This window comes from Rhinopithecus bieti, unplaced genomic scaffold, assembly GCF_001698545.2.
Source record: "Rhinopithecus bieti isolate Rb0 unplaced genomic scaffold, ASM169854v2 scaffold_10656, whole genome shotgun sequence".
Lineage (NCBI taxonomy): Eukaryota > Metazoa > Chordata > Mammalia > Primates > Cercopithecidae > Rhinopithecus > Rhinopithecus bieti.
Window position 1 is genome coordinate 292,702 of NW_016806449.1, and position 26,211 is coordinate 318,912.

A 26,211-nucleotide genomic window follows, 5' to 3' on the forward strand; every position below is an offset into this window, starting at 1 on the left:
TCGGCGCAGTGTGGCTCCGGCGCCGCGCTCCCTCTCTCTCATAAGGAGGGAGGGGGCGGGCGAGCGGGCGGGCTGGGGGTGTCGCCCTCCGGACTCATCCATCTTCCTCAAATTACGCTTCACTTCCTCCCTCCGCCCGCCGCCGCCGCGCCCGGCTCCCGCTCCCTCCGCAGAACCCGTTCCCAGCGGCCTGGCCGGCCGGCCCGGGACCCCCACCCGCCCCCCGCGGCCCAACCAACTATTATTAATGGAGATTGATGAGGCCGGACACGCCGCTTTGTGAAAGTTTGCGGCCGACGAGAAGGCGGCGGCAGCTGCTGGGCCGGTCCCCTTCCCTCCACCCAGTCCACCCCCAACTCAGCCCACCCGGCCCGAGCTCGGCCCAGCTCGGAGGGCAAGCGAGAGGTGGCCCAAGCTCCAACCGGGCGGCAGGGCCAAGCGTGAATGGGACACCGGGCGGCAGGCGGAGAGGGCGCACCAGCAGGGACAGGCAGCGGCGCCGGACCACAGCGCCCCTCTGCTCCAGGCCGCGGCCCTCCGTCGGGCCGCGAGTCATTCCCCGGCGTGCCTCCCAGCTCCGACACCCCTCCCCCGCCCGTGGAGCGGACGTTGTGGCGGTCCCCAGAGCAAGCCCCGGCGCGACGGGCGGGACAGCACGGCCGCCGCCCCCTCCAGCGAGAGCGCGGGGCTGAGGGAGGCGAGGCGGGGCCGACAGGGGGCGCGCTGCGCCCGCCCGGTGCTATGGCTTAGCGCTACTCTTATGGGGCCCCTTTCCTCCTGTCTGCCCCATTGGCACTCTGGCCTCTGGTCTCTATTCTCTTGGCATTGGCTCTTCACCTTCTTCCTCATTCCCGCCTCCTCCTCCATCTCCAACTTCCCCTAGTCCCTTTCTCTTGCCTCTGTGGGTAATTTCCTTGAGTGCCCACACTATGCCAAGTACTTACCATTCCTCTGACCTTTTCCCTCCATCTTTCTCCCATCCTTTACATTCTTTTTCTTCCTCCCACTCCTCTTCCCTTTCCCGTCCTCGTTTCTATTCCTATTCCTCTCTGATTATTTCTTTCCCATCTCTTATTCCTTATCCCAGTCTCTCTTACTCGATTTTTCTCATTTCTCTCCTTTATCTGTATCTCTTGTCTGTCTATCTCTTGTCTCCCTCCCTCGCTCTCTCTCCCTCTCTTCTGCTATTAATTTTCCCTGATTGGCTCCCCAGCTCCAGCGCCGCTGATGAGCCCTATTCATTCCTGGGCCTGACACTCACGACCTGCCCTGGCTGATTGCTGGGGGCTGGCCCCAGGAGCGCTGATGAGCCCCAAGGGTCAGTAGCGCTAATTATCCGCTAATTGCAGATGACTCTCACCTCCCCCCTTCCGAGACACAGAAATGGTGGTGCCTTTTACCGTCCTCCTCCTCCTCCCAATTCCCAGCGGTAGAGTTGTCAATCTAGAGGCAAAAGTCACAGACCCTTTGACTTGATAGCCACCTCAGGTTAGTGGGCAAGAAAGAGACAAGGCAGGCAAGTCAACAGAAGAGTGACCCAAGCTTCAGGACACAGGGCAAGGCTGGCCAGCTACAGTGAGTGTCATCTGGTCACAAGGAAATTGTTATTCAGGTAAGGCTAGGTAGAGCCAAGCTGGTTAAAATTAATATTAAAATTAATAACAGCAAAGCCAGGCAAGTTTAGGAAGATGCAGTCTACATAGGGGAGGTGATTTGGCTCCAGCGAGGACAAAAACCTACACAAATTCCAGGATTGCCCGGCCAAAACAGAGCAGGGCAGGAGGGAACTCTGGGTCTCAGTGACATTTGTTCCAAATCAGGAGTGTTGTGTTAGCCTAGTGAACACTGTTAATGTCAGGCTGATGTATTTAAATCAGTACCTTCAAAGACACTGTCACCAGGGTGGACTGAGAAAGGGGGCAGGACTCAAGAAGGGATTTTTTTGGTTATGCCTTAACTGACAATTCATCAGAGAGGTGAACAGAGAAAAGTGTCATTTCCATGCAGTCTTGATCTACCTTGGGCTCCACATTCAACCAGTGCAATTTCTAAGAAACAAGTCTGGTGGTAAGATGTCTCAATGGAGAAAGAAGAGGTGCCTTAGCTTAACTCCAACTCACTACTAAAGGACTTGTCTAAAGATACTCTTCGGAACACCCCTTTGCTAAATTAACCAAGCACTTTACCAGACCAACATGGAAGACCAAGCTTCAAAAGTATATTGTATTTTTAAAGTGAGAGGGCTTATCAGTGGTGGATACATAACAGGGGCTTATTGACTTGACAAATTATTGAGGCAACTTTGGGCTACAAAACTGAAATTAAACCTGTATGAGCAGTTACAGGATCAGCCAAGTAAGGCATGAAGGAAGAGCCATTTTTAAAAGTAATTGCATTCATTGATTGCATAGGTAATAAAATCACATAGTACCAAATTCCAAAAGCTCAAAAGGATATATATTGAAACATCACTCTTCTACCAGTCCCTTCAGTAAAAGGACACTTTAAGAAACCTGTCACATTCTGGTATGTCAAGGACTCAAGGTTAAAAGACCCTCTGATTGTATTAGCCAAGCATGGTGGCACACACTTGTAGCTCCAGCTACTTGGGAGGCAGAGGCAGGAGGATTGCTTGAGCCCAAGAGTTGGAGGTTAGAGTGAGTCATAATCACACCACTGTACTCCAGATTGGGTGACAGAGGGAGACCTCTAAAAAATGTTTGAAAGACCCTCTGGGCTGGGCACGGTGGTTCATGCCTGTAACTCCAGCACTTTGGGAGGCCGAGGTGGGTGGATCACCTGAGGTCAGGAGTTCGAGATTAGCCTGACCAACATAGTGAAACCCCATCTCTACTAAAAATACAAAATCAGCTGGGCATAGTGGCGCATGCCTGTAATCCCAGCTACTTGGGAGGCTGAGGCAGGAGAATTGCTTGAACCTGGGAGGTGGAGGTTGCAGTGAGCCGAGATCGCGCCACTGTACTCCAGCCTGGGCAACGAGGGAAATTCCATCTCAAAAAATAAAAAATAAAATAACCCTATGATCTTCAAGATATATGTCACCTAGTTCATGCCAAGAGCTTATTGCTTAGAACTATACTCAGTAAAGTGGATTCTCTACTCAAGCTGGCACAGGAAGTTCATACTTTTTTTTTTTTTTTGAGATGGAATCTTGCTCTGTTGCCCAGGCTGGAGTGCAATGGCATGATCTTGGCTCACTGCAACCTCCGCCTTCCGGATTCAAGTGATTCTCTTGCCTCAGCCTCCCAAGTAGCTCTGATTACAGGCGCCCGCCACCCTGCCCAGCTAAGTTTTGTATTTTTAGTAGAGACAGGGTTTCACCATGTTGGCCAGGCTGGTCTCAAACTCCTGACCTCGTGATCCGCCTGCCTCGGCTTCCCAAAGTGCTGGGATTACAGGCATGAGCCACTGGGCCTGACCAGGAAGTACATACTTAAAACTTAGTGCCAAGGGCCGGGCGCGGTGGCTCAAGCCTGTAATCCCAGCAATTTGGGAGCGAGACGGGGCGGATGCACGAGGTCAGGAGATCCCAGACCATCCTGGCTAAACCACGGTGAAACCCGTCTCTACTAAAAATACAAAAACTAGAGCCGGGCGAGGTGGCGGGCGCCCTGTAGTCCCAGCTACTCGGAGGCTGAGGCAGGAGAATGGCGTAAACTGGGAGGCGAGGCTTGCCAGTGAGCTGCGATTGGCCACTGCCTCGCCGGCGACAGAGCGAGACTCCCGCCTCAAAAAAAAAAAAAAAAAAAACTTTAGTGCCAACAAATCCCAGTGGGCCACCAATTCTGAACAGAGGCAAGTGAGACCTCAAGTACTTCTACTGACCTGGTGTGGTTTGTGTTTGTTAGATACTGTATTTCATAACCCATTTATATCCTTTATGTGTTCCCTTGGCATGCTAGAGATACGAAGTGTGACTTCTGTGAAGTCCTTGACATTCAGTAACATTGGCATACATAGTGGCAACTGCAGCAATCCATTTCCTTTCCCTGCCCTTTCATAGAACATAGAACTGAGGCCACATGGTAAATGGAAGGAAGTATTGGCTAAAGTAAAAAGACCTGGAGTCAAATTCCTTTTCTGACCCCTCACTGGGCCCTGTGACCTTGACCCCTCTTTGACATCTCCATCTGTGAGGGAGAGTGATTAATATCTACTCTGGCTGGGTACAGTGGTTTATGTCTGTAATCCTGACACTTTGGGAGGCCCAGGTGGGAGAACCACTTGAGACCAGGAGTTCAAGGCCAGCCTGGACAACACAGTGAGATCCCCGTCTCTATAAAAAAATTTTAAAAATTGGCCAGGCATGGTGGCACATGCCTGTAGTCCTAACTACTCAGGAGGCTGAGATGGGAGGATCACTTGAGCTGTGGAGGTTGAGGCTTCAGTGTGCAGAGATTGTGCCACTGCACTCTAGCCTGGGTGACAGACCAGGACCCTGTCTTACAAATAAGAACAACAAGGGCCAGCGCGGTGGCTCACGCCTGTAATCCCAGCACTTTGGGAGGCCGAGGTGGGTGGATCACAAGGTCAGGAGATCCAGACCATCCTGACTAACACGTGAAACCCCATCTCTACTAAATATACAAAAAATTAGCCAGGCGTGGTAGTGGGCAACTGTAGTACCAGCTACTGGGGAGGCTGAGGCAAGAGAATGGCGTGAACCCAGAGGGTGGAGCTTGCAGTGAGCACAGATCATGCCGCTGCACTCCAGCCTGGGCGACAGAGTGAGACTCCGTCTCAAAAAAAAAAAAACCAACAAAACGACAACAACAACAACAACAAAAACTTTGTCTAGTCAAAAAGCAAGGGCAAGAGTCAACTGAATATGAGAAAACACCTTCCAAAACGAGTTCTTCCTGCACTAAATAGACAAAGAGTAGAGTGGTCAAGAAAGGAAGGGACTACTTTTCCCTGAAATCCAGAGCACTCCAAAACTACTTCTTACTGTCTCATCAGTACCAAGTGCAGACTTTGCCTCTGTCAAATCTGAACAGGGCTAGCTCCTTTCTTTACCAGCAAAAACCTGGTTTTCCCACTGAATTCCTGAGCAGACGCATTATGGGAAAGTACCTGGTCTCACTGTCCAAAACAGAATTCTAAAAGTGCTGCTTTGTCCATATTCTCTGACATTTGGGAAATGCTCCTATAGAGGAATTTTATCTTTAATCTACCCTGTGTCCACCACGGCCTCATCTGTGTTGCCAACTAGCACCAAGGATGCTGAGAAAAAACAAAGTATTCAAGTCAAAGACCACAAATCTATACCTCCAATCCACTCATTGGCCAGAGAAAGTCCTCTCATGGTGGGCAGCGTCGGGTCTGGCCGCGGGTACCCTCTGGTGGCAGCAGCGCACAACTGCGGGCACAGCGAAGGAGGTGCGGGGTGCTGCAGCGCCCCCTGGCGATAGTCCAGGAGACGCGCCGAGGGCAAAGAAACCACTAACTGAGGCTCCAAGGGCCAGCGCGCGGGACGCCTCTAGGTGCTTAACTGTGAACGCACTGTTTGGGGAGGGGGGTCGTACGTGAGTGTCTTAACGTCTAGTGTGCGTGAGTGTAGGGTTAAGTATGTTTAGCGTCCCCTGGTACCCGAACCCTGTATGTCTGTTGTGTTAAATGTGTACCGTATGCGTGAGCTCGCGCGTTCACTCGTGGGTAGGTTGGTGGTGGGGAGGTCCGCGCCTCTAGTGCAGGGCGGAGTCCTCACGGAGGCGTGAAATTGGTTTGGAGCAAACACATTACGAAAAGCAATTACCAGGGAGAGGTTCTGGGCCCGCGGGACCAACAGCCAGGAGGCTGGGGAGGAAGCGCCCTGGCTCGCAAGAATCTGAATGTCTAACCCCAGTGAGGACCCTCCTGACATTGCCCCGCTAAGGGACAGTATGTGAAGTTGTGCACAGCCCCTTCACAGCCACCACTCCACATCGCCTTTCTTCCCTTCCCCGTCCTTAAAAAGGCGTCCCATGATCGCAGGCTCTCCAGATGTGGCCAGAAATCCTCCCCCGTCTTCCTATCACTTTAGAGGAGGGTGCTTCTTCTGGGACGCCCTCCCAGATCTCAACCCCATTCCTTGCCCTCCTCTTCACGCCTCCAGCTCCTGCTCCCACATTTATCTTACATTCATCCTATTGCCCTTTGTATTCTAACTGGTTGTTCACACGCTTGTTTCTCACACTAGACTGAAGATTCACTGAGGGCAGGAGCGTGTCTCGTTCCCAGCATGGCATGAAGCACCTAAAACCTGGGGATCCGGAAGCACACAGCGAACCAAGTGGATGCGATCGAATAGAATTTCCATCAAAATCCACCAGCAGGACTCTCTGGGGCAAGTCATCCCCGGGAGTCGGGATTCCCTGGGAGCAGAGCTCCAAACTCTTTCCCGCGCCAGCGAGCCCGCACTTGCATGACCTGCGCTCGACGTGGGCCCAGATCCCCGTGCCCAGGCCACAGCCTCAGAGATGGTTCCTAGGCGGCTCCAGTGCCGTCTCCCCAACAACGGCCTTCTGCTTCCCGTTCCTTTCTCGTCTTCCCCACCTTAGCATCTGGCACCACCTTCCGACCAGGAGTCCAAGCCAAAAACCTGCGAGTCCTCCCAGGCAGCGCTTTTCTGCAGCCCCTCCACATCCCCCCAGCAGCGGCCCCCCAGTTCTCCCCAAGGATTCCGAATCTCGCCCGCTGCGACTGCCTCTGGCCTGGACCGCCGCAGGTGCCCCCCGACCCACGCCCGCAGCCAGGGCGGTCCGTCCTGCCACTCCTGCTGATCTGCTCTACTCAGGTCTCTAAATGTCACCTCCTCAGAGAGCAAGTTTCCCTCCCTGTCACCCGATCTGAAATAGTTCGCACTGCCAACCCCCAGTCCCGGGCTCGGCAGCACCTGCCGCTTCCTCCTGTGCGCCGCGCTCCGGCCACCCTGTGCACGCGGACTCAGGCCCTGGAACGGCTACAGAACAAACCAGAGAGCACTAGGACGTCCCCCGGGACCCAGACCCGAGCCGCGGTCTCCACAGGGCGCCCCGCAGGCCCTCAACAGCAGTGGGCCTCGCGCACCAGGTTCCCGCGCACGCCTCGGGGCAGCTGCTTCCTGCCCGCGAGGTGGGGTCTGTGCGGTCGGGATCCGCCTGGGGTTTCCACAGCGCGGAGCCTCCACCGCTTGCCCACCGCACCCGCGTCCCCGAGCCGCGCGCCAGCACCTGAAGCCAGACAGACCGCTCAGCCCAAGGTCCGTGAGGCCAGGGTGAGAATCCGGGCCCTCTGACTTCCTCTGCGCTTCTCCTCAGCCGCCTCTCAACGCCTAACAGGACTCCCGGCCCTGGTCAGCGTGGCCTAAAGCCTCGCGCCCTCCAGGCCCCGCCCCCGGCCGTCTCGCGCCCTCCAGGCCCACCCCCTGTCTCTTCGTGCCCTCCCGGCCCCGCCCTTCGTCGCCTAGCTCGTGCCAGTTGGCGGGGAAGCCGCGAGCTCTAGCGCGTGCGCACTTTGCCGCCTGAGGGAACTCTGTCCAGCGACCCTTGACGTCAGGGATCACGGTGCACTTGACTGGCTGCCCTGTCCCGACCACCTGCCCTCCGCCTGTGGTTGCAGGCTGCGGGGGCCTCTGGCAGGTTCTGAAAATCCTGATACTACAGTGACTCTCAGGGACTCTCCTCCCTCTCTTTTTACAGACGCAGAAACGTGAGCCCGGAGAGGTAAGAGACTTAGGTTCCACAAGTTAATGGCAGAGTTAAGACCAGAACCTGGGTCATGGAACTTTCAACTCAGCGCTCTTGCGGCCAGAACTAAATTTAAGGAAAGAGCACATAAAAGAGGCAGGAACCAGGCGTGCTTCTGGTTCTCCCTGACCTACCGTGTCAGGCAATAGGCAGAACTGGTTCTGTTTTACTAAACCTGGGCCTTTGGCTCTCACCTGAGCCATGGCTACCCTCCGCGATGGGCCACCCCACATGCCCCTCCTTCCGGGTGGCTCTCCTGCCTCACCTTCCTACCCCAAGAGTTCCTGTTCCTTCCTGCCCAACTCTCTGCACTGCCTCCATGTGCACCCTGCACCTCCTTTAGGCCTTTTCTAACGCGTTGTCACCTGGTGGTCATTCTGTCATTTCATGGAGCTGGCAAGCCTGGGACCTCTTAGCAGCTGGCTGATGCCAAAGGGGAAGGTGATGCAGCTGGCACCGTGGGGCAGGCAGGGAGCCCCTATCAGTCCGCCCATCCCGACTGCCCGGCAAGGGAGCAGGTTCAGAGGAAGGTCTGTTGGAGACAGTACCAAAACAGACCTGAAGACTTTTAATGCACATACAGGGTTTGCACAGGCTAGAAGGGGGCCCCAGGAGAGCCCCGACAGGAGTGTGTCTTCATCAGACATCATCTGGCGGCCGCTGTCAGTCCACTTCTCTGCACTGGGAATTGCAGCATCCACACCTGCCTGCGTAGCTGGGCCTCCTGCTGTTAGGCTACCTGGCCTGAGTTAGTGCAGAGGTGCGCCCTCTGTAGGCTGGGGCATCTGCTTTCAGGCCCTCTCAAAAGGCCGTGGTCATCTGGAAGGAGAGGTTTGGATTCAGAGGCTTCTGGTGGTTCGGGGACAGGCCGGTTCTGGCCAAGGCCTTCCCCAATGCTTCTCTTGCCTTCCACCCATCCCTGGACCCCAAGCAGCTGTTACTGCTCACAGATCCCAGGGCTCACCTAGTAGAGCACGCCCTCAAAATCCAGCTGCAGGTAGCGGAGCAGGCGCGGTGGCAGGGGGAGGCGGGGCAGCGCGTGGGGCAGGCTGCCCTCCAGGTGGGAGCGGAGCGCACAGCGGCTCAGATGCTGCAGCGACCTGGGCTGCCTCACCAAGGCGAAGAGGGAGGAGTAGAAACGCTGATGTTTCTGGGGGCAGAACAAGGGGCTCAGTGAGGGGCAGCTTCAGACAGGTGGTGCCGGCTCCTCCTCACAGGGTAGGCTGGTGAGGGAGGGGTGGGGCATCTACCGGAAGGAACCTCTTAGAAACAGTGAATGTTTGAGTGTTCACTCTGCAAGTTCTCTCTTCTGGGACATGAGTGCGTCTTTAGATGCTTTCTATGGGGGCTGTGGTTTAGCGGGTTGGGAGTCTTGGGGCCAGGATGAGAGGCTCTATGTTCAGGGCCTTGGAATCTGACCTGCAGAGTTTCAGGAGGCACCAGGCCCACAGCCTCCTCGGGAAGCTGCACAACACTGTAGGTGTTCATCAGGACCTCAATGGTCTGAGGGCACGTGCTCCAGCGCTCCAGCACCTGCGGGAGGCAAAGACGTGTTGGGTCCCCAGTCAGTCCACACAGAGTGACCAGACAGCTCCAGAATAGTTGTTGTGGGTTGAACTTTGTTCCCCAAAAGCTATATTGAAGACCTAACCCCCTGTACCTATGAATGGGACCTTAATTGGAAATAGGGTCTTTGCAAATGTAATCAGGTTAAAATGAGGTCATTACAGTGGGCCCTATTCAATATGACTGGTGTTCTTATAAGAAGAGAAAACAGAGGCACAGACATGGACACAGACGAGAAGGCCATGTGACGACAAAGGCAGACAGTGGAGTGACACGTGTACAAGTCAAAGGACACCAAGGATTGTGGGAACCACTGGAAGCTACAAGAGCGCCATGGAACAGATGCTCCCTCAGAGGCTTCAGAAGGAGCCAGCCCTGCCTACACCTGCATTTCAAACTTCCAGCCTCCACCGCTGTAAGGGAACTCCATTTCTGTTGCTCTAAGCTATCCAGTTTGTGGTACTTCGTTTGATCCAGGAAGCCAATACAGCAGCTAACCTTTCTGTTGTGCATAACTCAGGCCAGATGATCTTTCTAGCACTTTACATGTATGAACTCTTCACTGTTGTCCCTGCAAGGGATGGACTGTTAATATCCCTATGTTATTATTTCCTTCACTACAGCCAAGGGAAACTGAGGGACAGAGAAGTTAATTAACTTGCCCAAGTTGTGGTTCCCACAGTCCAGGCCTGGAAGCGTGGCCCCCTTGCCCTTAACCACACCATCATCCTGCTCTCCTCTCTACCTCTACAAGGTTCTGGGCTGGGTTTTCTGCTGGCTGGAAGGAGTCCCTGACCTGTGGGTGGAGCTCCTGAGCAGATAAAAAGATCACAGAATCCATACAATGCCAAGTGTGGGTAGAGACAGCTACAAGAGCGGGCCAGGGAGGGGGGTGGGGCTGGGTGGGGGACTCACAGAGGGAGGACTGGGCTCTGGAGGCAAGGGAACCCCAGAGCCAGGAGGGTATTCAGGGAGAAGGGACAAGGCAACCAGAGGCCGATGGACTGCCTGCAAGAGCAGGAGAGGATTTGATAGGAGCAGGAGTGCAATCTAGTTGGAGCCAGATTTATGCTTTCATTGGTTCATTCGGCAAATATTTATTGAGGGCCTACTATGTGCCAAGCACTTAAAATTCAGCAGTGGGGAAAATAAAGTCCTCATCATCCAAGAGCTTCTATTTCAGAAGGAAAGCATAATAAACACAGAAGTCATCACTCATAGATCTGCTGCTGCAATGAAAAATAAGAAGGGGCTGGGTGTGGTGGCTCATGCCTGTAATCCCAGCACTTTGGGAGGCCACAGTGGATGGATCACTTGAGGTCAGCAGTTTGAGACCAGCCTGGCCAACATGGTGAAACCCCGTCTCTACCAAAAATACAAAAATTAGCCAGGCAGTAGTGGCGTGCACCTGTAATCCCAGCTATTCAGGAGGCTAAGGCAGGAGAATCTCTTGAGCCTGGGAGGCAGAGGTTGCAGTGAGCCAGAATCGTGCCACTGCACATGTGGGCGACAGAGTGAGACCCTGTCTCAAAAAAAAAAAAAAAAAGAAAAAAAAGAAAAAAAAACGTAGGGTCAGGGGACTGAGCATGGTTGGGAGGGCACTGTCCTAGATGGAGTGGTCAAGAAAGGTCTCTGAGGTGGTGGTCCAGTGCAGCAAGTGGGCAAGCCATGCAGTGGAGCAGCCTGTGGACAGACTGTCCATGTGGTCAGAAAAGTGGCCTGACAGACACGGGCACCATGACTCCCGCTTGTGCCTGAACTTGGTACCTAAAGCAGATTCGTGCCTCCTCCACTGCACTCCACTCTCACTGCATCTCTACAGGTGATGGCCACAGAGCCTTTTAAGATCTGCAAACAGATAAGTACTGTCTTTCAGGCAGTATCTCACACACAACCTACACGTGGCCAAACACACAATTGCATCTAACAGTGGGGGTTTAACAGCCTCTGTCTGCAAGGAGAGGAGACCCTTCTGTCTGTCAAATGGCAGTAGCGATGAGCAGTGGGAGCAGAAGACCTGGTCTTTCAGGGGTCCCTGGAGAAAGCATGTTACACACCTGGGCCCTCTGCTTCTAGCCCTGCATCTGAGCGGTGCTCACCAGTCTGTCCCAGGAGGCCTCTTTTCCTCACTCCTCCGAGCTAGGGAAGGGCAGGCTGGTTCTCTCCAACTCTCCTCTCCACTTGCCCCTCAGGCCCATCTCTGTCCTTCCTGGCCCATGTTGATCCCCACCTTTGCACTGGGCTCAATCAGTTCTCTGTGCCTGAAATACCTGTCTCTTCCTCCTTCTTCCCTTCAAAACTGCCCATCCCAGTCCCGCCTCCTCCAGGAAGCCTGTGCGGCTACACCAACCTGCTTTGCACTCCCGTGTCCAACGATACCCTCACTGGGATGATGCCAAGCAGCTTACCAAGTGCTTTCTCATACATTACATAACGAGAACAACACTAGCTAACAAGTGTTAAGCACTAGGCTTGATGTGTATTAACCCTTCTCACACTAACCCTATGAAGAAGGCATAGTGTCATATCCCTATGTTACAGATGACAAAACTGAGGCCTAGGGAGATTCAGCAACTTGCCGAAGGCCACACAGGTAGTGTGTCTGGCTCCAGAGCCTACACTCCTAGTCACCACTGACCTCAGAGGTTGCTGGGAGGACTGAGAAACTCCTGTAACAGGAAATACAGCTTAGAACAGTGCCTGCTGTGTAGTCAAGGCTGTGCTTGCTCCGACTCTTCCCCAGTGCTCTCCTACAGTTTTCCATCCTGTTAGGGAGAGGCTGTATCACATGCAGTGACTTGCCTACAGCCACATGAACAAGCATCAAAGTCACATCCTGGATCCAGGTCCCCTGAGCACCAAGTCCAAAGTGGTGGCTCCTAGAGAACCGGCTGGGGCTGGCGTTTCATCATAGATGGGTGGTGGAGGCTTCTGTGCAGGGAGGACAGAAACCCCTCAGCTGGCAGGGCTGCAGATCATGGAAAGGGACAAATGGGGTACTTTGCTCTGCCAGCCTCTTTGGTCCCAGAGACAGGCTGAGGGGTGGAGCAGGGCTGTGGGGTCCCACGAAACCCTTTCGCTGTGCCGGGCTCTCCTCCCTCCCCTGCCTGCTGGGGAAATCATTAGCTGTCAGAGCTGCCGTCAGATTACAGGGAATTACTTGTCTCCTAATTATCTAGTGTTAATAGGAGATTAATTAGTGTTAATTGTTGATTTTCTTGTATTTTCCCAAAGGGGAGACCAATCTGCCGAACTCTTGGGCTGTTTAATTATTTGGTCTTGCTTAGGAATCCAGACAGATGCTTCTAGGTTTGTGAGCAAAGGGGAGAGGCTGGGATAGCAGGTGGTCCCCGGACAGGCAAGGCTGGGTGGGACAAGACTCTGGGCTGGGCCAGAGGGGACCTGCCTACTTAGAGGGTGGTTTCAGTTCTGACCCATCTCCTCTGAGAACGGATGTCCCCATTCCCAGACCCAGGGCTCTTCATGAGATTATCTACACTCCTCCAGATACGACACAGCATGGGGCAAGGCCCCCTCTCAGGGCATCAGTAGCACAGGTCTTCAAGTTGAACCTACTTAGGGGAAATTAAGATAAAGTAGGATATAAATTGAAATTGACAGTGAAAGGCATGTTCACAGGTGCCAGGACAGTGGCAGCTGTTCTGGGGGCTGTGGGTCCTACTAGATTCTCAGAAAGTGGGACCATGTCCATCTGCAGACTTTCAGGGGAACTTGAGGCTCCTGAAACAGGCTTGCCCCCTTCCCTTGGGGAGCCTCTCCTGCATCTGTCACTGAACTGACCCCACTGCTTGTGGGAGCTTCCTCAAATGCTATTTTCAGCAGTTCGTTGTGCTGATGAAGACCCTTAAACAATGCCCACCACCCACGTCAACCCTGACTCCTTCTGTCTTTTTGGATCCTTTATCATCTGGCCCCACTGCCCCCAGTCCACCTTTATCACACATGCACAGTATATATGTGCACATATGTGCATGAACACATGTATACACACGCACACCATGTGAACACATGCACACACACACATTTCCTGCTGATCTGTGTCTTCACCTTGATCCCTATTTGGGCTTTGCTTACATGCTGAATGAAAGACAGACAGAAGGAACCAATCTATGTGCACAGGCCACATTCCAAAGCAAACCGGAGCACAGGCCTAGGTCTCCCTGTCCCCTCACCATGGTGGCCCTCCTGCTGCCTGCAGCCCCCATACCTTGGGGACCTTTGGGGAAGGGCCCCTGCCCAGACACGGACGGGCACCGTGGTTTGAGCAGAGCCCCGAACCAAGTGCCTCGGGGGCTCATGGGCCCCAGGGCTGCAGCTGGGCCCCTGCAGAGCGCAAGTGCCAGGGGCCGTGGGTGTACTCGGCGCGGCGATAGTCCCATGGCTATTGCACTGACGCACAGGACAGGAGCAGCTCCACGACAAGCTGCATGGCCCACGGCCGACAGGGGCCAGGTGCAGGGGTCGATGACTTGTCCCGGTCGGCAGCCAATCGGCGTCTGCTCCAGCTGAAAGCAGCAAGCTGCACAGCTGCAGGCAGCAGGCCGTGGTGGCCTCGGCATCGGCGGTGGACTGGCAGTGGATGTCACAGGCAGCCAGCAGTGGGGTCCAGCCTTCGGCATCGCGGGCATCAGGACATGCCCCCCGTCTTAGAAGCAGATCTGCCAGCTCCACATGGCCAAGCCGGGCAGCCACATGCAAAGGGGTCTCCTCTTCCTCCTCGGACCGACCATCCACTCTTGCTCCAAACCTCAGGAGCAGCTCCGCACACCTATTAGGGGGGAGATGGTGGTGGGGAGGAAAGCAGGCGCAGACCCCCAGCAAGAACACACTTGGGTGGCTCTTTGTTCTGTCTCCCCCCACCCACCCTCCATCCTGCCCATCACTGGTCATCCCAGCACCATTCTGCAATATCAACAGTCCCCTTCCTTTTTTTTTCTTTTTTGAGACTGAGTCTTGTTCTATTGCCCAGGCAGAAGGGCAGTGGCACGATCTCAGCTCACTGCAACCGCTGCCTCCCAGGTTCATGCCATTCTCCTGCCTCAGCCTCCAGAGTAGCTGGGATTACAGGCGGCCCCCACCATGCTCGGCTAGTTTTTTGTGTTTTTAGTAGAGATGGGGTTTCACCATGTTTGCCAGGCTGGTCTCGAACTCCTGACCTCAAGTGATCCACCTGCCTTGGCCTCCCAAAGTTCTGGATTATAGGCATGAGCCACTGTGCCCAGCCAACAGTGTCCTTCTTTAACATCCAAATACTTTTTGTTGGGATAATCCACTAAATCATCCGTGAGAATAAACGTCACCGGCAGTTATCACATGAGCGGTTAGAACAGGCGCCTGCTAAAGGTTTTACATGTAGTAGCTAATTTCATCCTCACTACATTCCCTTGGTAGGCTCTCTTAAGACACTTATGCCACAAAGGAGGAAACTGAGGTCTGAGGATCTCATGCAAGTTGATACGGCTAGTAGGGGGAGGGCTGCTGTTTGGGTCCAGGGGCAGCAGGACCGTTTGGGGGCTCTGCATGCTGGGACTAGAGGAGGAAAGGAGTGTGGAGCCTGGCAGTGGGCGCACATGGAAATAGGGCAGTGGGACAAAGAACAAGACTGATTGGCTGGGCATGGTGGCTCATGTCTATAATCCCAGCACTTTGGGAGGCCAAGGTGGGTGGATCATCTGAGGTCAGGAGTTTCAGACCAGCCTGGCCAACGTGGTGAAACTCTGTCTCTACTAAAGATACAAAAATTAGCCAGGTGTGGTGGTGGATGTCTGTCATCCCAGCTACTTGGGAGGCTGAGACAGGAGAATTGCTTGAACCCAGGAGGCAGAGACTGCAGTGAGCTGAGATCATGCCACTATACTCCAGCCTGGGTGACAGAGTGAACCTCCTTCTCAAAATGGAAAAATAAAAAATAAAAAAGACTGAAATTGGCCAATTGGATTTACTCCAAGATGGCAAGAAGCACAGGGAGTCACAGCAACGTGTGTGCCTCACTTCAGGGCTAACGGGACTTGGCCTCTCTGAGCTCCAGTTCCCTCCTGTGTAGAATTCAGATAATTATAAAAGCTCCATCTTCCGAGATGATTGTGAGCAGCACGTGAGACAACCCCCTAACACCTGCCATCGTAAGAGCTCAAAATGGCGGGGGGAGTGGGAGGTATAGAGGGTGATGGATTGTGGGGGCTCACTTCATTATCCTGTCTGCCTTTCTATACGTTTAAACATCTCCATAATAATTTTAAAATACATTTGTTTCCTCACAAAGGAAGGAAGGATTATCCCTGGGTGTGATCTCAGGGAGGCTGGTGGGAACATGGTCAGAACTAAAAATGTGGGATCATTCACTATCCAGTAGTAGTATCCACTAGCCACCTGTGGCTATCAAGTTCTTGAAATGTGGCTAATCCTAACTGAGACGTGCTGTGTTATATGCACACCTTTTCTTCTTCTTCTCCTTCTCCTTCTCCTTCTTCTCCTTCTCCTTCTTCTTCTTCAGAAACAGAGCCGGCTAGGGGCAGTGGAGAATCACTTTAGCCCAGGAGTTCAAGACTATCCTGGGCAACAAAGTGAGGCCCATCTCCACAAAAAATTAGCTGGGAATGGTGGCGTGGGCCTGTAGTAGTCCCATCTACTCTGTAGGCTGAGGCGAGAGGATTGTTTGAGCCCGGTAGTTTGAGGCTGCAGTGAGCTATGAACACACCACTGCAAATCCAGACTGGGTGACTGAGAGAAAGACCCTATCTCTCTCTCTCTCTCTTTTATCTTTTGAGATGAGGTCTCTCTCTGTTGCCCAGGCTGGAGTACAGTGGCATGATCTCCACTCACTGCAACCTCCGCCTCACAGGCTCAAGTGATCCTCCTACCTCAGCCTCCTGAGTAGCTGAGATTACAGGTGTGCACCACCATGCCTGGCTGATTTTTGTTTGTTTGTTTGTTTGTTTGAGATGGAGTTTCCCTCTTTTGCCCAGGCTGGAGTGTAGTGGCACGATCTTGGCTCACTAAAACCTCCACTTCCTGGGTTCAAGCGATTCTCCTGCCTCAGCCTCCTGAGTAGCTGGGATTACAGGTGCCCGCCACCACGTCCAGCTAATTTTTGTATTTTTAGTAGAGACAGTTTCACCATGTTGGCCAGGCTGGTCTCGAACTCTGACCTCAGGTGATCCATCCGGCTCAGCCTCTCAAAGTGCTGGGATTACAGGCATGGGCCACTGCGCCTGGCCTCAATTTTATATTGATTACATGTCAACATGATAACATTTTGGATTTGTTGTGTTAAATAAAATATAATTAATTTAGCCTGCTTCACAGATATTTGTACCTACATGTCCATAGCAACATTATTCGCAATAGCCAAAACGTGGAAGCAACCCAGGTGTCCCTCAGTGGGTTAATGAATAAACAAAATGTGCTCCCCACATATAACAGAGTGTTATTTAGCCTTAGACAGAAAGGAAATTCTGAAACATGGGACAACATGGGTGAAGTCTGAGGACATCATGGTAAGTGGAATAAGCTAGTTACAAAAGGACAAATACTGCATGATTCCACTTACGTGAGGTCCCCAGAGTGTTCACATTCAGAGGCAGAAAGCAGAGTAGTGATTGCCAGGGTTTGGGAGAGAGGATGGGATGGGTGGTTAGTGTTTGATGGGGATAGAATTTCAGTTTGGAAGATGAGAAGGTTTGGAGATGGATGGTGGTGATGATTGAACCACAACACAAATGTGGCTTAATGCCATCAAACTGTACACTTAAAAATGGTTACAAAGGGCTGGGCACGGTGGCTCATGCCTGTAATCCCAGCACTTTGGGAGGCCAAGGCGGGCAGATCACGAGGTCAGGAGATTGAGACCATCCTGGCTAACATGGTGAAACCCCGTCTCTACTAAAAATATAAAACATTAGCTGGGCATGGTGGTGGGTGCATGTAGTCCCAGCTGCTTGGGAGGCTGAGGCAGGAGAATGGCGTGAACGTGGGAGGCGGAGCTTGCAGTGAGCCGAGATTGCGCCACTGCACTCCAGCCTGGGCGACAGAGCAAGACTCCGTCTCCAGAAAAAAATAAATAAATAAAAAATGATTACAAAGGTAAATTTCATGTGTATTTTACCACCATTAAAAATTAGTTTTACATATTTGTCTTTTTTGTGTGTGTGAGACAAAGTCCCACTTTTTCTCCCAGGCTAGAGTGCAGTGGCGCAATCTAATCTCCGCTTACTGCAACCTCCACCTCCCAGGTTTAAGCAATTCTCCTGCCTCAGCCTCCCAAGTAGCTGGAATTACAGGCGCCTGCCACCACGCCCAGCTAATTTTTGTATTTTTAGTAGAGACAGTGTTTGGGCATGTTGGCCAGGCTGGTCTCAGACTCCTGGCCTCAAGTGAGCCACCTGCCTCAGCCTCCCAAAGTGCTGGAATTACAGGGGTGAGCCACCATGCCTGGCCATTTGTCATCTTTTGATGGGGTTGCTAGAACATTCTAAATTGCATATGTGGCTCACATTAGGTTTCCACTGGGCCACGCTAGTAAAGAACACATCTTCAACCATAGTATGAGGAAGTCTGTGGAATCGTCTAGAGGCTGATGAGACTAACAAGGAGAGGGTCCATGAAAGGAGAACCTCAGGGTCAATAATTTGGCACCTTTCCCATGCAAGAGACAAGACCCGCAGGTGTGCAGTTGGCAGAGAGAGGGCCTCTATAGGATGGAGAGTTAGTTCACAAAATTGTAATTGGGATCCCATCCTCTAGTGTTGCTTACACATGGGGTGCAGTTATTTATGTCACTGCAAAGGACTATTCCCTACAATAAATGATACATTGGCACATTTGGGTATATTCATCAGTTTCTTGGGAGTTTAGTTAGTGAGAGTCCGTTGAGCCCATGATCTGAGGGTGCCCTACCAATATGGAGATTCTAGACCTGTTATGGAGAACCAGACCCTGCCCAGAGGGACCCAGGCAGGTCCTCACTGGGGCCACCATCCTCTACTCCCTGTCTGGATCATCGGACAGTAAGCTCCCTGAGGGCAGGGCCTCAGGGACTTAGTTGCTGTTGTACTTAGCACAGTGCCTGGAACAAAGGATAAGCTCAGAGTGTCTTTAAAAACTTTAAGCAACACCACCTCCCCATAGTGGAGCCAGGCAATTTCCCAATGCAGCCCATGCAACTGCACCCCTGCCACAGTCTCCATCCGTCCCTGGGAGACCAGAAAACTGTTGAAAGTCCAGGCCACTCCAAAGTTCATGGGGTCAATGGGTGGATGGCTTGGGAAGTAATTGCACCCTGACCCATGCCCCAAGCCTGGACTGCTCTGCCCCATGTCCCTGACATATTCCCCTATCCTCCCTGAGAAGGCCTCTTTGCTTCCCTTCAGAGTGGAACTGGGGGTTGGGGTGAGGGGTCACTCACTCAAGGGTGCCAGGTCCCCGGCAGAGATGCAGGGGGCGTTTCCCATCCTGGTCAGCGATGTTGGGGTCGGCTCCTGCCACCAGCAGCACATGAACACAGGCAGTGTGGCCTGCAGCACAGGCCTCGTGCAGGGCGGTGCGGCCCCCAGGGGCACTGTCTGGCCTTGCTCGCCGCCTCAGCAGCAGCCGCAGGACTTCGGTGTGGCCACGGCTGGCCGCCACATGCAGTGGGGTGGTCAGCTCCTCTTTGTATGTCAGAGACCACAGTCCTAGGGAGGGGAGATGTGGGTCTCAGATCCCAGGGAAGGCAAAGACCTTCCAGCCAATGGGGTGAGGTAGGCAGAGGCAGGAAGAGGGAGCCCAGAGCTCCATCTGAATCCTCCCCTCTCTCCCGCTGAGACACCCCAGGGCCCCAGCCCGTACTCAGAGCACGGATGTTGAAGCGGAAATCCCTCCATCGCTCTGGGTCGCTGGTATCAAAGACAGAATCAGGAGCCAGGCCAGTACTGGAATCCGCGAGGATGCGGGAGACGCAGCCCTCGTCCCCAGCCAGCACTGCCTGCCAGAAGGCAAGGGCAGGTCCTGAGGCCGTGCGGGTGACGATGGGTCCCAGGCCAGACTTGGGGTGTTCCTCAGACCCTCTACTGGGCTTCTCCACCAGCCTGGCACAGAGGGGGTGTCTGTCATCTAGGGGCTCTCCCTGCCCCTTGCTCTCTTCTGGAGTCCAACTCATGAGCATGTGGGCGGGGAAAGGGGAGTGGGGAGGAGGAGAGGTATATGCCAAAGGCAGAGAGAGAGAGAGCAGGAGGGAAATACAGGCGGAGGCAGAAGGCCCCTGTGTCCCACGCTCTGAGCCTGACCTGGCCACGCATCCAGCAGGAGCTATTCTGGGCTCCACATGACTGTATTCCTGGGCCAAGGTTTAGGCTATTGGGCAAGCTTTGAGGTTGGGGAGAAACAGCTGGGGGCTTCTCCTGTCTCTCAAGCCCTTAGGTCCTCTATGGCCGAGGCAGTCAGCCCAGCCCCCCAGGTTCTCAGCACCCCCCAGATGCCCCTCACCCCTCTGGTGGCTGCTCCAGCGAGGCTCTGCGGCCCGGCTCTCCAGCAGCAGGTCAGCTGTGCTGTGCGGGGGGAACAGCTCCTGCAACCTTGCCAGGTCCCCGGTGTAGAGGGCATTCTGCAGGGCCATGTCTTGACACAGCAGTGGTGATGGCCGAGGGATCTCCCAGGCTGGGCGGGAGTGGGGCCCCCAGACCCGGCAGGCAGGGGCAGAGGGAAGGCACCCCAGATGGTGTCCCCAGTGGGGATAGGAGTTCTTTCCCCAGGGCATGGCTTATTCTAGGAGAGCCAAAGCAGCAGGACTCCCAGCGATGTTGCTGGTGGACTAGGCAGGTGGGTGCTGGGCCTGAGCTGGGTGGGGCCCAGCATGGGAGGCGCAGGGGAGCACAACATCAGGCCAAGCCATAAATAGCCCCGATTGGCCCAGCTGTCAGGCAGGGTGGGGGAATGAGGGAGGGGCAGGAGAACAAGCGAGGCCTGAGCCCTCCAACTCTTGAGCTTCACTCCAGGGCTGTATGACCTCAGGATGGAAAGGACCACCCAGACCATGCTGCCCAGTCTGTCATCTCGGCATTAGAGGGAAGCGGATTTCCCAAGATCACAGAGAGCTTGCCGCAGAGCCAGGACGGGAACCCAGGACCTCAAGCTCTTTCTTGTTTTTCCTCTGTTTCACCAAATCGGCCTCCAGCTGCCTGGGCTCTGATCCCACTGGGAAGGCCTGTGGGTGCCAGATATTTCCTGCCCTTCCAAATGTCATCTGTTAGCCCTGCACCTTCCCACTCCCAAACCAAGGGACAAGTTCACAGTAGTGACAGAGATTGCCCTCGCTGTGTGAGGCGCCCCTCAGGGGACTCCTAAAGATAGACATGTGCATTGGGAACACAGCGTAACCCACAGGCAGCCACAGAAACTCCCCATGCCTGCCCTTGATGCCAACCCCCCATCTCCCTGGATGACTTTGGGTGGCATCTCTCCCCTGCCATGGTTACCTGGGGTGTTCGCTAGAGAGTGAGAAAGGAGAAATGTCTCTGTCTACTCAGGCACTGACTTTTGTTTGGGGGCCGTGTGGATCAAAAGGAAAAAAAGAGAGAAAGAAGATGAGAAACCAAGCCCTGGGGCTCAGCTCTGACCCACCACTGCCCACCGTGGGCTTAGGGTGCTCCAGCCCCAGTGGTCTTGCCCCTTTGGCTCACACTGGCTTAAAAATTTTTTTTAATCAATTGCTTTTTTAAAAGTTTCATTTTTAATTGATAAATAATTGTACATATTTATGGGGCTATAATATTTTGATACATGTATATAATGTGTAATCATATCAGGATAATTATCACATCTATTAAATGATATTTACCATTTCTTTGTGGTCAGAACATTTAAAATCCTCTTTTAGCTATTTTGAAATATACATCATTATTCACTACAGTCACCTGGCTATGCAATAGAACACCTGAACTTATGCTATCTACCTGTAACATCATACCCACTGACCAATGTCTCCCCTTTCCCTGTCCACCTCCCCTGAGCCCCCAGCCTCTGGGAATCACCATTCTACTCTTCTATGAGTTTGACTTTTTAAGATTCCACAATAAGCAAGATCATGCGGTATTTGTCTTTCTGCACCTGGCTTATTTCACTTAGCACAATGTCCTCCAGATGCATCACATTTGAAAATCCATTCATCCATTGATGGACAACAGTTGTTTCCATGTTTTGGCGATTGTGAGTAGTGCTGCAGTGGATGTGGGGGTGCAGACATCTTTTCTTCATGCTGATTTCAATTCCTTTCGGTATATACCCAGTAGTGGGATTGCTGAATCATAAGGTAATTCTATTTTTAGTTTTTTGAGGAACCTTCATTCTATTTTTCAAAATGGTACTAATTTACAACACCACCAACAGTGCAGAGTCCCCTTTTCTCCATATCCTTGCCAACACTTATCTTTCAGTTTTCTATAATAGCCCGTCTAACAGGTGTGAGATAATATCTCATTGTGTTTTTGATTCACATTTCTCTGATGATTCGTGCTGTTGAACATATTTTCAGATATCTGTTGGCCATTTGTATGTCTTCTTTTGAGAAATGTCTGTTCAAGTCCTTTGTTCATTTTTTAATAGGGTTTTTTTGTTGTTGTTATTTAGTAGTTTGAGTTCCTTGTGCATTTTGGATATTCGCCCCTTATCCAATGTTTGATTTGCACATATTTTTTCCCAGTCTGTGGATTGTCTCTTCACTCTGTCATTTCCTTTGCTGTGCAGGGACCTTTTCGTTTGGTACAATCCCATTTGTCTATTTTTGCTTTCATTGTCTGTGCTTTCGGGTTCATATCCAAGAAATCTCTGCCCAGACCAACATCATGGAGATTTCCCCTATGTTTTCTTCTAGGGGTTTTGTAGTTTCAGCTCTCCTGTTTTCTCTTACTACCTGTGGACACACCTTGGCCTTCATCCACACACTGTGTACATGGTCCACGGGTCTGCCTCTTCCGAGAGAACACTCCGGGGCTCCCCAGCCCTTGGTGGTATTGTTGCCCCTGCTCCCTAAGTTCTCTGACCCTGTCCTCCCCTGAGCTGTTCCCTCCCCAGCAAGGGGAAACCCACAGATGGACTCCCACCCTAGAAGCAGGAGGCCCTATCCCATTGAGCCCTAGGCTGTGGTCAGAGGATGCAGTGCAGAGCTGGGGCAGGCAGAGTGCCAGGGGAGGGGTCTTTAGGAAAGAGATGAAGAATATTCAGAGAAATTGGGTTGATCCAATGCTGCACTCCCATGTCCACTGCAGCATTGGGTCTACCAGCAGCCCTTGCCCTGGTCACAAAGCCCCACCACCTCCCCACAGCCTTGCTGAGCCCTGCTTCCCATCCCGCCCCCACCACTGCCCAAGCACCCTCCCTGCCCTGACTTCCCAGCCACTTTTGCTAGAATAGTCAAACCCTAGGGTAAAAGGGACCTTAGAAATTCCTGGTCCAGTCTCTCTTTGCTTTATAAGTAAGGAAACTGAGGCCCAGAGACAGGAAAGCACTCTCCAGGTCACACAGGGAGTTAGTGCCAAGTGGGTTTAGAACCAGGGACAGTTAACTTCCAGACTGCGCTTTTTCTGACTGCAGACCTTCCTTCTCCCCTCTCTCCTCTTTCCCTCTCTCCTCTTCCTATTTTTTCTCCCTTAAATGCCTCAAGGAGGAAGAGAGTCAGGGAGCCAGGATAGGACAATGACAAGGAGATGAAGACCTGGAAGTGGGGGCTGAGGACAGGGATCTGGGAGCCAGAGCAGGGAGGCGGCAGTGAGCTGGCAAGGGCCAGGGCCCAGGAGAGAGGTAGGGGCTATACAGGGCCAGGCACTGGTGGGGACACAGAGGGAGGGGTGGGAAGACACGGACATGGATGGACAAGAAGAGTTTGTCCCCAAGTCATCTGGGCATTTATGCCTCTGCCCCATCCCTTTACCCTTGGGCCACTGCCCTGTTCCACGCCACTAATCTCAGGTGCCCACAAGCCTTAGCCATCACTTTCTTTTCTTCTTCTCCTTGGCCAGCTTGGCCTCCTCAGCCTCCAACTGGTCCATCCTGTGTTTCACGCTCTTCTTGCCCAGTGGGGTCTTGAAGTACCAGTCCTGGGTTGGTGGGCACAGGAGTGGTAAGGCCCTCGGACCCATCCTCACCTCACCCTCCCCTTTTTACAGATTGTTTCCTCAGCAGCCTCTTCTCCTCTTCCCCTGGGTTCGGGGGTCCTTTTAGGGCTGGGGTTTCCCTTGCTCCCCACCAAATCCTTCCGGTACGATGTCAGCCATTCTTAGGGGGCAAGCCCTCTTCCCTCCACACCTGCAGCCCTCTCTCCTGTGCTCCCAAGGCCATCCTTGGCGGGTGCACTGACTCTGGGGTGGGAAAGGTGGGTGGCAGCTGTTACCAGAACTCACAAAGGGCTCCTGATACCTCGGTGGTCCTTGCAAGCTCCCACCCTCAGGGAAATGAGGTGGGATGGCCCCAAATGCATTTCCTGGTGATTTCCTGCTCCCTTCCCAGCTGAGCTCCACACGTTTCCACCAATTGTCTTCTGGTAGTTTGTGGGAGCAGAGGGAGGGGTCCGAGGTGTGCTTCAGTGGGCTGACTCCCCAAGGGCGCTGCTTACCCACAGCCCCTGGCCCTGCCACCTCACCTTCAGGGACTCCTCCTCCTCCCTGTATACTGGATCCAGCTTCGCCAGTTGTCCCAAGAACTCACAGGCTACCAGGGGCCGCTTGGACAGTTGCAGGAACCGCCGCTCACTCAGCACGGATTGGATGGCTTGGAGAATGTGACCTGGCGTGTAGCCATCGGAGACCTTGGCTAGGGCACTGATGTCCAAGTGCTGGGTTGGCTGGACGCCCCGGGCCTCTATCATACGCTTCCAGAGCACTGCAGGCATGTGGAGGACATGGGGCTTGGAGGGGCAGTGGGCACCAGGGAGGGGCAACAAGGCCTGAGCAGCCCCCACCTGGATCTGGAAGGAGCTTTGTGCTTCGGGGAGCAGCTCCACGTCCATCAGCTCCCCTTCCCCAGGGAAGGTACCGGATCTCAAACTAGGCAAGGGTCATCCTCCCAACTCAACCCGAGCAAGCAGAGCCTCGGAAGACATAAACCACCTGCTTGTGTCCACAGAGCCGAAGCCAGGACCCAGGCTACTGGGCTGCTTGTCCAGCAGCCCTTCCAGAAGATCTGGCTGTGGGGGTGAGGGCTTGCAGCAGCAGTGGGGTATGGGGCAGGAGGTGGGCAGGCTTTGGTAGGGGCAGCCATCCCCGTGTCCCCAGGCCTCACCATAGCGGGATGCGTAGTCAGGCCGGGGCATGAAGAGGATCCGCTCGTAGACCCGGCACAGCCCCCGAATCTCAGCCAGCTGCGGCTGGGAGGTTGTCCCAATCAGCATCACACGGTCTCCAGGAGTCAGCAGCCTCAAGGCCTTGGTGAGGTCCTTCTTTATCCGCTTTGGGTCCATCTGCTCCAGGGGAAGAGGGAGGAGTGGTGGGGCTGGGGCATGGTGGCCCAGTGTACAGGGCTCCCAAGTTCTCAGAGCCCACCCCACCCTCAGCCTCACCTCAGCCCTAGCAGGATGAGGAGGTTGCCCATCCTGCTTTGAGACAAGGAAACTAGGTGTGAGGAGTAGAGGGGCATGTGCAAGGCCCCAGTGGGTGGGGTTTGGAGTGACTTGAACAAGCCCAGGCCTTCCAGCCCAGCCCCAGCTCACGCCACCTGCCCACATGACCTTCACGTCCACACTCCCTCACCTCCCTGTCTTCTTTGGGGATCTTCTTATAGAAATTCTTCTCAGCATTTCCAATCCAAATCACAGAGGGCTGTAGGAGTCGGGCCACCTGGATGGGTTGGAGAGTAGAAATCAGACATTAGATGTTTCTGGAGAAGGGTCATGTCCCTGCTGGTCAGAAGCCAGGATGAAGGCTGGCCTTGAGCAGGGGCTGACCTTGGAGCCCAGTCTCCACTCCCCACACCTGCCAGTCCCACCTCCCAGCCTGCTGCTGCACATACCTCACACCTCAGGGTAAACTGAGTCACTGCCCCCATGGGGGGCTGCATATTCAGCCTCATCCCACCATGAAAAGAAGTTGCTCTATGTCCTCCCCTTTCCCTTCATTCCCCCACCACAGGGGCTGCAGGGGGAACCCAAGCTCCAAGCCCGGGTTGGTAGGGAGACCTCACCAGTTCAGCACCTGAAATCATACCCAGTAGGCTGATGGGTGACATGATCTCAAAGCCCACCCTCCTTTGTTGCCACAGGTCTGAGAACCATAAATGCCAAAAGCTGGGGGCTCCGGACCTTAAAGACTATATGCACCATCATCTGTGCCCCATTCCTGCCAGGATATTTGCCCAGCAAGTTGCCCGGTGACAGGTCGAACAGGTTGGCGCCAGTTTCTGTGCACACTGCCTTGACCAGCATCTTCTTCCCCATGCCACAGGGGCCCACCAGGAGGATGGAGCGGATGAGCGGGGCCATGGCATGGATATCCGGGGAGCCTGAGAGCAAGGAAATGGGCCAGAGCCAGGTGTCAGGTTAGCAGCAGGAGTCAGGGCTGGAGATGACTCTGTGTAAGGTCAGGCCAAGGGCCTGGGGCTGGGAGAGGAGGTGCAGATCACTGGGCATACTACCTTCCCCAATACCACCAGGTTGCCTAGTCCCCTAGGCCTGGGAGCCGGGAGTGGCAGCAGGAGATTTTGAATGGCTTAGGAGTCTCCAGTATGAGGAGCTGTACATGGGACTGGGAGGGAGCCTGCTACCCCGACTAATGCCCTTTCTGTTTTCCATTCCATCTGCTTCCACTCCTGGATTATGAGTGGTGGAACTGAAAGGTATGGGACATGGGAGGCAGAGGTTGCCATGAGCTGAGATTGTGCCACTGCACTCCAGCCTGGGCAACAGAGGGAGACTCTTATCTCAAAAAAAAAAAAAAAA

General features: G+C 53.7%; 2 protein-coding genes across 6 annotated transcripts in view; both read right to left on the minus strand.

Moving 5' to 3' along the window:
* Nucleotides 1–8,279: 8,279 nt before the first annotated feature.
* Nucleotides 8,280–19,582, minus strand: ASB10 (ankyrin repeat and SOCS box containing 10). The gene is given in 8 exon segments (XM_017876646.1): nucleotides 8,280–8,546; nucleotides 8,692–8,877; nucleotides 9,147–9,270; nucleotides 13,543–13,649; nucleotides 13,651–13,758; nucleotides 13,761–14,082; nucleotides 18,718–18,985; nucleotides 19,140–19,582. Coding segments are annotated over 7 exon segments (1,431 nt in total). The 5' UTR covers nucleotides 19,456–19,582; the 3' UTR covers nucleotides 8,280–8,546.
* Nucleotides 19,583–23,165: 3,583 nt separating this feature from the next.
* DRC11L (dynein regulatory complex subunit 11 like) overlaps nucleotides 23,166–26,211 on the minus strand; it is a 16,822-nt gene continuing 13,776 nt past the window's right edge. For 3 of the 5 annotated variants that reach the window (XM_017876650.1, XM_017876647.1, XM_017876651.1), the window contains 6 exons: nucleotides 25,576–25,775; nucleotides 25,028–25,114; nucleotides 24,561–24,738; nucleotides 23,923–24,161; nucleotides 23,684–23,820; nucleotides 23,244–23,380 (listed from right to left, as the gene is read on the minus strand). In XM_017876650.1, the coding sequence (XP_017732139.1) occupies nucleotides 23,341–23,380; nucleotides 23,684–23,820; nucleotides 23,923–24,161; nucleotides 24,561–24,738; nucleotides 25,028–25,114; nucleotides 25,576–25,775 (881 nt within the window). In that variant the 3' untranslated portion in view covers nucleotides 23,244–23,340. Of the gene's footprint in view, nucleotides 23,381–23,683; nucleotides 23,821–23,922; nucleotides 24,162–24,560; nucleotides 24,739–25,027; nucleotides 25,115–25,575; nucleotides 25,776–26,211 lie in introns of all 5 variants that reach the window. The other 2 variants (XM_017876649.1, XM_017876648.1) reach the window with 2 other exon arrangements.